An 11,444-nucleotide genomic window follows, 5' to 3' on the forward strand; every position below is an offset into this window, starting at 1 on the left:
CATAAGTAAACGCTGTAAAAAAGGCAAGCTAAGCTGACATAGCTACTTGTAAGGAGTTAAGATCCCTCAGACAAATAATCAAAACTACATGAAGCCAGATTACAGATCCTGGTTACCGGCTGATGCCTAGGGGTATATCCCATCCTGCCTGTGGAAGTGGGCTGTTACTGATCCGTGGTACTTGTAACTAATTACTCCCACGAATTAGAAAATCCTGTATTACCTTCGCAGGTGAGGCTGTTTCTCCTCAACTTCTGTTGCACTGGAACAAGTAAATCCTTGCAGTCCCAGAGGCGGCAAAACTTCTGTTACCTCTGTTGGCTGTAGAGACAAAACCGTATTTTGGTTCTACAGGGATGGAATGACAAGCCATGAAACAAGGTTCCAGGAACATTACGATAATCCTGGGTAGGTTAAAGCCCTGATGGATTAATAGTTGTCTTTATCCATTTTTATTCATACTTAATTTACTTGCATGAAAAAAGTCCATTCTTAACACTTAGTGTAGTTAAAATGAATAATTTTACTCTTTGCAACGTATATAACTTCCACAGGAGATTTGAGTTACACTGCAACACTTAAAGACATACGTAAGCAGTTACATAGCTTACATCAAATTCACAACATTTTGTATTTCATTATTTAAAATACTTACTACTAAGGCATTGTTTTAGAAACAGGGAAGGAGGGTAGCGAGACAGAGAGAGCATAGTTTATTAGCCCAACTGATGACATTGGGAAAAGGAAAAGCTTTTAAATAATTAACTTATACTTATTTGCAACGTCTAAGAAAAATGGCGTTAAACACTGCCTAGCAATGACAGACCAAAGTATATTTGCTTGAAAGATACTCTGCTTGAGACTGGTCTGCATAAAAAGGAAAAAAATCTGATACATACTGGAGCATACTGCTGCCTGTAAAACCTGGAGAGGGGTCAGGTACAGCTTTGTGCACTGGTCTTGGCTGGGATAGCTCATTTTCTTCATAGGAGCTGATACAGTGCTACATTTGGGATTTTTGACACACTGGTGGTTTAGCTGTTGCTGAACAGCACTTACACAGCATCAAGGTCTTCTGCTCTTCACGCTGCCACTCCAGCAAGCAGGCTGGGGGCACACGAGAAGTTGGGAGGGCACAGAGCTCAGACAGCCGACCCCACTGGCCAAAAGGATATTCCATACCACATCACATTATGCTCAGCAATAAATTCTTGAGGAAGGGGGGATGTTCAGAATTATGGCGTTTTTCTTCCCAAGTAACCGTTAGGCGTGGTACAGCCCTGCTTTCCTGGAAGCGGCTACGCACCTGCTGTCAATGGGAAGCAGTGAATGAATTTCTTCTTTTGCCTTGCTGGCGCGCACAGCTTTGGGGTTACCCATCAAATTGTCCTTATCTCAACCCAGGAGTTTTCTCACTTTTACCCTTTTGATTTGCTCCCCGTCCCACCGAGGAGTGAGCAAGCAGGTGTGTGCTTAGTTGCCTACCAGGGTTAGCCCACACCACTTCGCAACCCTTCACTTCTTTCACTAGTTCCAGCTTCTTCTCCCGTCTCCTTTTGCACTACAAATTCACTATGTAAGAGGAAACTGCATATGAGCAGAGCTTAAGAAAAAGCAGTCTGCCCTTAAGCATTTGGCATACCTTTACTTAAAAAAACTTAGAAGTTTATACCTTTGCATAAGGTACCTTGTCTGATTGTTAAACAACTTAATATTTGTAAAATAATACTACAAAGTGTGAAGTCTTTGATTCACATTCCTATAGTGTACGGATATGGCATGGGGACAAGTCAGAGAGAACAAAGAAATACTTCTCTGAGCACCCATTTACTGGGTGATGTATGTGTGCTATAGGGTCAGGCATCCTTTCAAAAAAGTTTAAAACGTGTTAGCCAAAGAAACCTATTAGATAGTGTTCCTCCTCTGGTACTTTAACTTAAAATAGTCCCTGTTTGTAAAGAACAGGTAAATGAGGACAATACCTGTTCATGCAGTTGTTCCTGATTATCTTCTTTCTTCTTTAATTTCTTCTCCAGCTCCTCAATTTTCCGTTTTATTTCTTCCTTCTTCTGTTCTATGGCCTGTATCTCCTCTAAGGAAGAAGAGCTGATAAGGCACAATGCATACTTCCTATGCAGTCTGTGACCAAAGCTTAAATTATTTTTAAAGGGGCTAAACCCCACGGTCTTCTTTCCCTGTTCCACTGCTTCCATGTGAAGCAGTCAGATACGTTACTTTCTCTATACCTCAGAGCAGATAAATACCTATTCCAGTAGAAAAAGAAAAGCAGCTGCAATAACACAGCTGTATGCTGGTAAGTAGTAAGTATCATGTTATGATTCCATCTCAGAAAGTCTTACTTCGTCCCATTTTGAAGCATACCTTCAATTTTCTTTTTTGCTTTCTTTCTGTAGATTTCAGCTCTGATCTCTTCGAAAGAAAATTCTTCCACACCAGCATAAACTTTATCTTTACAGTACATCACCACCTCTTTCTTTTCTTCAGTATCCTGCTGACGATTTTGCACTCGCTGTAGCGGGTCTTCCTCTTTCTCAGGTTTGAGAACACTTAAAACATGGTTTACGCTGGGTTCAATTTTGCAGGGAGTCCTGAAAAAAACATGAAGTTATTACTTTGATTATATGTACTTCACTACAACACAGGAAAGCAAGCACAGGAGAGAAAATAGCTAGTTTCAGAGTCGAGTTGTACAATAGCATAGAGACATTCTGTTCTGTTGATAAAAAAACCCCCCACAAGAAACGTGGAATGACATAAGAGGCAAGGATACCAACTCAGGATTGTGTAATGAAAAAACCCAAACCAAAGCGTTAATAAGGCCCAGTCAAAAGCAAATAAAATTCTTATGATACTCTGAGTTGCCTTGCATTCTGGAGCAGGATCTGTGTTTACTTTAGCTCCACCAATCTGTGTGACCACACAGGTGACAAGTCCCTAATCATCCTGCAAAACAGAGTTTATCTGGGGCAAAGAATCAGCAGGACTTAAAAATGGAATATCTTGGACTAGCTTAAGCCTGGCATTTTTGGTTAAGAAAAAAGGGAAAATTTAAGATGCAAACAGAGGGGGATTTGCTCAAGGAGAGTGTGTTGCATGCTGAGTGACAGAAATTAAGTGCCCCATTACAAGAAACCAAACATACACAACCTGTCTCACCAGCGTACAGTGAAAGGGGCAGCAGCAGCAGCCCATCTCAGCTCAAAAGTGCTTTCCGAAGGTGCTGCCTGCCAATTTCAGGAGAGCAGAACCAGAACTCGTACGGTTTTACAGATACCAGTCACCCACATGACTCTAGCAATTATCCGTGCCTCAATAAAAGATGATCTGAACAACTGACCTCGAGAAAGGTGTTAACTGTGGTCTGGGTAAATAGCACAGTTCTAAGACATGTTTGGCTGTGCCTGTCACTGGAGTCCCAACCCTAAGGCCATCTGGTAGATTACAGGCAAAGAGGGGCTCCTAAGGGTTGGGGCTGCTTTAAAGCTTTCACTTGGGGGAGGTGGGGGCTTATTACCAAGAGCACCACAGGGTCCTTCTACCCAGACCTCCAGATGACAACCAGTGGCATAGTTTGCATCATGTTCACACAATCTCAGTGCAACGCTTTCAGACTTGATCTGCTGACCCCATGGTCAGCATCATGAGGAAGTGGACTCAAAGGCAGGAAAAAAAAAAAAATCTGCTTTTAAACTTTCAACTAGGTGCAAACTCTCTGCTCAAGTTGCTTACAGCCAGTTTAGCACGACATTCAGTTCCCACCCACTCTGTCCTTTCCCCCAGTCTAAAAGGACAGTACCTTCTGTAAACAACAAGTGCTCATTTAAGAGAGAGCAGCAAGTCAGGAGGTCTAATTCCATGGCATCACTGACTTTAAGTTTCTATATAAGCTATAAGATTTTCCTGCTCCTGAATTTTTTTACATGTTCTTAAACTAAATTATGATATGCCCTTGGTCAGAGCTACTCTGCGGTCCACACACAACATGCCAAAGCCACAGGAGAAGCCCATGCTCTTAGCCACCTTTCAACATTCTTTGATGATACACAAGTCAAAGCCAAGGAAGCTGGCTGTAATATTTTTTTCCACTTCTCTCTTAGGAAGAGCCTGTATATCCTATGGCAATCATCAGCCACAGCACAAAGTCAAGCAGCTTGCAAAATACCGCATTTTCCTCTGCTCTAACAGAACAGAATAACCCCATCTCCTGGGATTTATCAGCATTTCAGTGAGCCTGTACAAGCAGGAAGGTAATTTCAGGCAAAAGAGCACACTCCCCCATAACCAAAGCAACACTGTTGTCATGGAAACTTTGATAGGTTGTTGCAGAATAAAACTCCAGATAGAATGAGCACCCAGTTCCCAAGATAGAGCAAAACAGCAGTAAGCCTGTCTCAATTTGGGGCTGCTTTCATAGCAAACAGCATCCTAAGAGAGGTAACTGGCTTTGTGTAAACACACTGAGTTAAGCTATTAAACCCATTAGCTTATAGGAATATGACATAGGCCCCCACATAACAAGCAGCAGCAGTTAAATACTCCATGTCCTTATGCATCCTCCACTGAAGCCTCTGCCATCGAGCTAAAGCACCAAGACCCTCCAAGTTGACAGATTAAATTCTTGTAGGTCTAGAGGCTTGGTTACTTGGCAAGATGAGTCAGAATTTTACAAAGCAGCTTTGACAATTTCAAATGCCATTCCCATTTCAAATGAAGCGAAGACTCACATGACTTGCTGCTGGGCTGACTCTTCCACATACGGGGTGAAATTGGGCACTGGGCAGGGCACTTCTACGCCAGAATTTGCACTGCTGCGAGGACGCTGAGGAAGGAAAAGTCAGTGTTAGCAGCTTAAAGGTTCATTTTTAGACTCTATGTTCCGAATCTCCCTTTTCCCAGTATCTGGCTCATTTGTAGGTTTGTTATTTAAAAAAATTAAACCAAACAGACTTTTCCAAGATTAATTCCATTCTGATAGGTAAACAGGTACAGACCATCAGCTGAGCACTAGCACCCAAAAAAAAAAGCAAGATACACTCCTCCTGCATGTCCTCATCAGTACTCAGTTTCTGTTATTCTGAAGGAATACTGGTCAAGCTGGGTATTCTGGTTGCTCCTCATTTGCTTTTCAGAAATGCTATAGTCTTCATTTTTCAGCCAAGACTGTCCCAATTTTACGATAGTATTTTCTCCTGTCCACTGAGAACCTCCAGACTTCTCAATTCTCCTCTCAGAGACGGTTCCAACACCACCAAAAATCCCTTAACTGCTTCTGCCGTCCATTATTTACAAGATGACAGGTGGAATTTAGTCTAGCGACATGCTACTCATCTGCCTATTTGAAATTCGCCTCAACTCTTAGGCAGGAAGAGTTACATGTGGGGATATTTCACCCACTGACTTCTCTATCACTTTTCAAACTGTTTGCTTAGCCGTCTTCACACTGGCAATGAAAGAGAAGCCTCTTTCCTCTGTGCAGCTTTTAACATCTCAAAGCAGTCACAAAAGGTTATTCTTTCACTGTAATACAAGACAGAATGAGCACCACCTTCAGTGAAGGCAAATTAAACATCCTCAACACTTCTGTTAGTTGCAGTTTGGGTTTTTTTTAATTAAATCTAACAAATTTCATGAAGAGGGGGAACAGAGGGAACTAAAGACAGACGTTAGAAGAATCCAGAAGCATTTGGGGACCAGAATTTATGTGCTAAGCAGCCCCAAGGAAGGCAACTGATAAAAGATGTTTTGTAATAATTCTTCCTCCTCATTCTTCTCAGCTAAATTAAACCTGCTATTTACTGAACTTCTCCATTCACTTAATCAAATTGCTTTGTATCCAGCAGTAATTCTTCCTGGAGTTTGCATGAATTTCAGCCCATTTGCTTCCCTCCCCTCATCCTAGTTTTTGTTTCTAAGCTTCACTTATAACGACTTCTATATTGAGAAGTCTCAAATATTTTTATCATCTGATTACTTTCTACTGTTCCCCTCTAATCTGCAGAGAACAGGGAACACTGCAGGTTATCTAAGGACCTATGAAACAAACTTGATTTCATAGGATTAATTTCCCTCAGATAATGTCTTGGATCATTTCTCTAGAACAGCTTAAACGCCTGTAGCACAGCTGCTTCTTTTCATGTCTCCACTGTTAGTTTAAACCACTGGAACCTACTTTCTGCCATCCTTTTTTCATTTACTGGCAAGCTTCCCTGTATTGTCAGGATAAATATTCCATTGATACAGTAGTTTTTCAAGTCTTTTGATCTCCACTCTTCTGTTTTCCACACAAGCACTTCAAACCAGACTTGCAGAATGCTGTACATGCCTTATTTTCACAAGGAGACAGGCAACAAGTTCTTTCTTCAGGTTGTGTTGTATGATACCAATTTAACTCTTCTTCTTCTTTCTTACAGAATTAACTAATGCTTGGCTTCTCTTCCTTGCTTTGGCTAGTGTTTTCCCTCTTACATTCCTTTTCTGCCCACCAAACAGTTTGGTAGGCCATCTCAATGAATTTTTCTGGTTAGTAAGAATTATAATTTCCCAATTAAGAACTCTAAAGGGTTTTTTAAACTTATTCTAGAAGATCAGCTTGCTAAACTTGAATAGGTTGTGCATAGCCAGAGACTCTTTAGGAAGAAGCTAGGAAGATCTGTAGTTAGACACAAGCCCCAGGCAAAGGAAAAAAAAAAGGAGGAAAAAAAAAAAAGAGAAGAGTATGGCCTTTGTCTCAGGGATCAGCACTAGTCATCAGCTTATAGACACCCTCCTTTTTTTTGCCAGTCCATTTGGAGACCCCTTACCCTGCCAGAGTTCCAAGGTCCTGCGCTCAGTTCATTCTCCTTGGCTCTCGGAGCCGGCGGTGCTGTCCAGGGCTGGGGTGTAAGTACCGGAATCTCAGGTCCAGAAGATGAATTTTCATCAAACACAGCAAAGCCTGGAGTATTTGAAGGCTGCTGAGAAGCTACAGTCTGGAAGCTTCTCGTTTGGTTCATGGCTATAAGCAGAGACATGCAAATTAATCTTTAACTATCACACTCAAGTGCAAATTCCACAACAAAAAGACAATTCCTCCAATAATAAATAATCTGTGATTTCAGCAGCCAAAGGTACCTTTAAGTGTATCTCCTACACGACTAATCGGGGCTTTCACTTTTTTCTTCCCCCTGCCTTTCAAATCTGCCAATGAGCTTCTCTGAGGTTCCGCAGCTCCCAGAAGACCCATATCGCTTTCATCAGGAGTTTCCTCAAGCCCCAGTAGCGTCTGCCGAGAAACACGGGCCTGAAACTGCCTGAGAAAAACATTGGAGAAGTCAGCACAAACATCACCGTACCAGGCACGGACTGAAGCACATACAACTGCTCCAAGTTCTTGCCTTTAGCTGGAAGCTTACCGGTGATGGGACTGGAGTTTGTCCAAAGGCTCAGCCTTGCGCTGAAGACCTTCCTGGAAAATTAGATCCGCCTTCTTAAAACTCCCTCTAGCCTCAAGCACCTCTGCCCAAGCGATGTAGAGCAGTGCCAGCGTTGTGCCAATCTCCTGGCTATGCAGGTAGCTGTACAGATCCAAGGGCTCATTACAACAGTTTCCCTGAAAGAACCAAGTTATTTCAGTAACTGCAGTGGACTCCAAAGGATTCCAGGCTGAAGTCTGCATTTTGGCAAGACCCCATGGATTTCAACAAAAGTCTCAGGAGCAGTTGTAAGCCCAGGACATGCAATTGTATCATCTCCAAGTGCACAAGATAAAAGGAATTCAACAGGAGGAGAAGTACAACAAGTAAAGCCTCTGACTGCACGTACATATTTGTCAATACTATTACCAATCACTTAACTCTAGCCTACCTATTCAGTCAGTCATTTCTTAGATTTTTTTTTGTCTGAGAAGTCAATGATTGAACTATGTTGTATTAGTATTCCTGAGAACAATTTTTTATCTTTATCTAAAGTACAACTTATTTCTTAGCAGTTTCAGAACCAATAAATGACTGGAGAAAAGCTGCTTTGAGAAAACAAGAACAACAACAAAAAACATAGCAATGGAGAGACAGGGCAAGGCAGCTTAGTTTTGCTTAAGCATTGGGTGTGGATATAAGACAGTTAGAAGTTAAAATAACTAGTAGGACAGGTAGGACACCTAAAATGTATCTTTAAATCACTTTCTTTTTTCCTTAAATAAATCTTCAAGCTCCACTCACTCAAACTAGCTTTTCCAAAACAAAACTTAGGAAGTTTGCAGCTGTCCAAACTGAATGATCCTAAAAAAGGTCTGAAGATCCTATTGAAAATGAGAAGTGGAATTCAAGAGTAGGGACCATGTTTGCAGAGAGATACTTCTAATGTTTGACTAGTACAACATATTATTTCACTCTCTTGTTACAAATATCAACTAACTGTGTGTAAACTACACTACAAACACGAAGAAAAAGCAGCACCCAAGACATAGTCACAAAACACTCACAAACTTGAGCCAGAGATTAAGATAGCGGGGATCTTTGTAGTATCGCTGCTGTTCATGGAGGGCTTTCACTGCCCTTTCCAGTAACGCTGCAAGATTACTCTCCTTTCCGCCTTGGGGGAAGGTTTGCTCTGTCCACTTGACGTACCTAGAGATGGAATATACTCATAGGAGGTCAGTTCTGAATAAGAGACAAAGCTTCTGTTTCTGTACAACATAAGGAGATTTAGGAAATAAAATAGCCATAGTATTGAAACAGAACATATAGTTCAAAAGAAACCTGTTATACATTTTCTCTTTTAATGAGATTCTTGTTAAATTAGAGTATTTTTTTTCCCCACGCTTTTAAGGGTATCTGACCTTTCTATTCTTTCTCCTGAAATAAAAGGAAACTTACCGGTCCCAGACATCCAGGGGATCATCTCCAGAGTAAAATCGGATTTCTGATTCAAACTCCCTAAAAAAAAAAATTATCCATCCAATAAATACATGTACAACTGTAAAGATTTTTTCTATACTGTAAATCAACCCCTTTGCTCTCACTCATTCCATTTTGCAGGTCTAACAAAAACCCAAAAAGGCTAGGTTCACATATATCTAGACTTGAGCTTTTATCGAGATCAGAAGAATAAAAAAAAAAAAAAAGATTTTGCACTCTTCTTCAAAAATGAAAGTGCTCGGAAATATATCATTACTTAACAAGAACAGATACACATCTTCCCAAAGAATATTCCCAAGAATTTCTATTACCCCAAAGCTGACGTGGTCTCCCTTGACAGAATGCTTGTTCTGTTATGAAGAGTTATAAGCAGACAGAAATATCTGAAACATATCGTGAAATTTGATTTTTGCATGAAGTGTCCTTGATTTAAGTATAGGAGGTGGAATACACATGCCGGATGATGGAACAGCCTGATGATCAGACAACTACAGAACTGCACCAGGGAGCACAGTGAAGGCCCATCTAAGTGGCCACACTGACAGTCATCATCTTGTCTTATTCTTCAACTCCCAGGCATCAAGAGCAGCGTGGCCAGCACAGGTCAGGGGAGGAGATTCTCCTGGTGAGACCCCACCTGCAGTGCTGTGTCCAGCTCTGGAGCCCTCAACACAAGACAGAGATGGACCTGTGGGAGCAAGTCCAGAAGAGGCCACAAAAATGATCAGAGAACTGGAACACCTCTCCTATGAGGACAGGCTGAGAGAGTTGGGGTTGCTCAGCCTGCAGAAGAGAAGGCTCCAGGGAGACCTTATTGCAGCCTTTCAGTACTTAAAGAGGCCTATAAGAAAGATGGGGGAAATCTTTTTAGCAGGGTCTGCTGTGACAGGACAAGGGGTAATGGTTTTAAATTAAAAGAGGGTAGATTTAGACTAGATATAAAAAAGAAATTTTTTACGATGAGGGTGGTGAAACACTGGCATAGCTTGCCCAGAGAGGTAGTAGAAGCCCCATCACTGTAAACATTCAAGAAAAGGTTGGACGGGGCTCTGAGCAACCTGATCTATCTAAAGATGTCCCTACTCACTGCAGGGGCGGTGGACTAAGTGAACTCTCAAGGTCCCTTCCAACCCAAACTAGTCTATGATTTAAAAGTACAACCAAATCTCCCTAGTGTTTGCTGTTCAAATACTCCATTGCAAACCTAAAAATAGTAGTCTCTACTGTGCAGCTAGTAGTCCTAAATACCTGGAGTGTGATAGTAGCATAGACATCAGTTACTAAACTTCTGGGTTTATGCTCTTTTTAATGCCTATGATATTAGAGATAGAAAAATTGATGAGGAGGCAGGAAGATAAGGGGAAAGAAAGTGTCAAAACATTGCTCACTGTTTTTTGAGCTGAAGAGCCGTGTGGGTGGAGGTGTCCTGCTGAGCCAGTGCTTCCTGCAAGGTGGACATGACCCGGCCCTGCCGGAGGGGCTGTACATTCTCCTTGCTCAGCTCCCACTCATCGTTGCAGTCCTGTGACATGACAGCCTCTCCTTTAAGTTCCACCTGAACATCAAAAACGATAAGGAATTGTTTCGTTAGGTAGGATGCTAACCTGAAAGCCGACAGATCTGACTTTCATTCACCAACCCACACGCCACACCACTTAGGTCCCCGACTTTTAGAGGAAATTGGCTGTTTAACCCCCCTCCAAGGGAATTACATGAAACAAGAGCTAAGCACTCCGACACAACCAAGAATCTCGGGCAGGTGATGCTAGCAGGAAAAGCCACTAAGATTAAGCCTTTTCCCTCACCATCTGCGTGCCCGCTCCCCTCCCCCGAGATTACCACCCTTTCTGAGGATGGCGAGCAGCGACCCTCAGCAGCACCGCGACCCGAGTCAGGCACCTCTGGCTCTTCACCTACGAGTAGCTGCAGCGGCCCGGTAGTACAGGCGACCCTCGATCCCTGCGGGCAGGCGAGGCCCTAAGGTGATGAGGAGAGCGGCGGCGACTGTCCGGCGGCGACTGTCCCCCACCGCCTGCAAGCGAGCAGCCCGCCCCCCGTAGCACCCAGCGAGGGGAGAACCCGTTCGCTACGTGGCTGCGGAACAGCGGTTTGCCCCCGCCGCCCCTCTTCCCTCAGGCCGGGGCGAGGGGCCCGCGCCCTCCTGGCAGCGGCCGGCGGGAAGAGCACGCGCTCCCTCAGCGCGCGCCGCCCGCCGTAACGGCAGCGCTGCCTCAGCCCCCTCCGAAATTCAAACTCCAACCGCCGCCAGCCTCCTCCCCATTGGCCACCCCCCCGCGCCACGCCCGGCCTGATTGGTTCCGCCCCGAGCCCGCCCTGCCGCGCCCCGGTGCATCCTGGGAGTTATAGTTTCCCCTCAGACGGCTCGCGCTGCCGGCAGGGGGAAATAAATAATTAATCTTAAAATTAACGACCTTATAATTAATCTCATCTAAAAGGCAGCTGTCGCCACAAGGAACATCCGTGGGTCCTCCTTTCACTGCTCGCAAGCGTTCCCGCCGTTTCCCTCGC

The 11,444-nt window shown here is 43.4% G+C and overlaps 1 protein-coding gene across 1 annotated transcript in view; it reads right to left on the reverse strand.

The window, feature by feature from the left end:
- BUB1B (BUB1 mitotic checkpoint serine/threonine kinase B) overlaps window positions 1-10,446 on the reverse strand; it is a 46,974-nt gene extending 36,528 nt beyond the window's left edge. Inside the window, exons 1-10 of the mRNA XM_086472363.1 lie at window positions 10,304-10,446; window positions 8,874-8,933; window positions 8,480-8,624; window positions 7,413-7,609; window positions 7,132-7,310; window positions 6,822-7,015; window positions 4,746-4,840; window positions 2,383-2,609; window positions 1,983-2,092; window positions 224-321 (exon numbers count right to left, since the gene is read on the reverse strand). Of these exons, the coding sequence (XP_086328489.1) occupies window positions 224-321; window positions 1,983-2,092; window positions 2,383-2,609; window positions 4,746-4,840; window positions 6,822-7,015; window positions 7,132-7,310; window positions 7,413-7,609; window positions 8,480-8,624; window positions 8,874-8,933; window positions 10,304-10,446 (1,448 nt within the window). The remainder of the gene's footprint in view (window positions 1-223; window positions 322-1,982; window positions 2,093-2,382; window positions 2,610-4,745; window positions 4,841-6,821; window positions 7,016-7,131; window positions 7,311-7,412; window positions 7,610-8,479; window positions 8,625-8,873; window positions 8,934-10,303) is intronic.
- Between the last annotated feature and the right edge of the window lie 998 nt (window positions 10,447-11,444).

This window comes from Leptosomus discolor, chromosome 12, assembly GCF_034619465.1.
Source record: "Leptosomus discolor isolate bLepDis1 chromosome 12, bLepDis1.hap2, whole genome shotgun sequence".
NCBI classification, from domain to species: domain Eukaryota; kingdom Metazoa; phylum Chordata; class Aves; order Leptosomiformes; family Leptosomidae; genus Leptosomus; species Leptosomus discolor.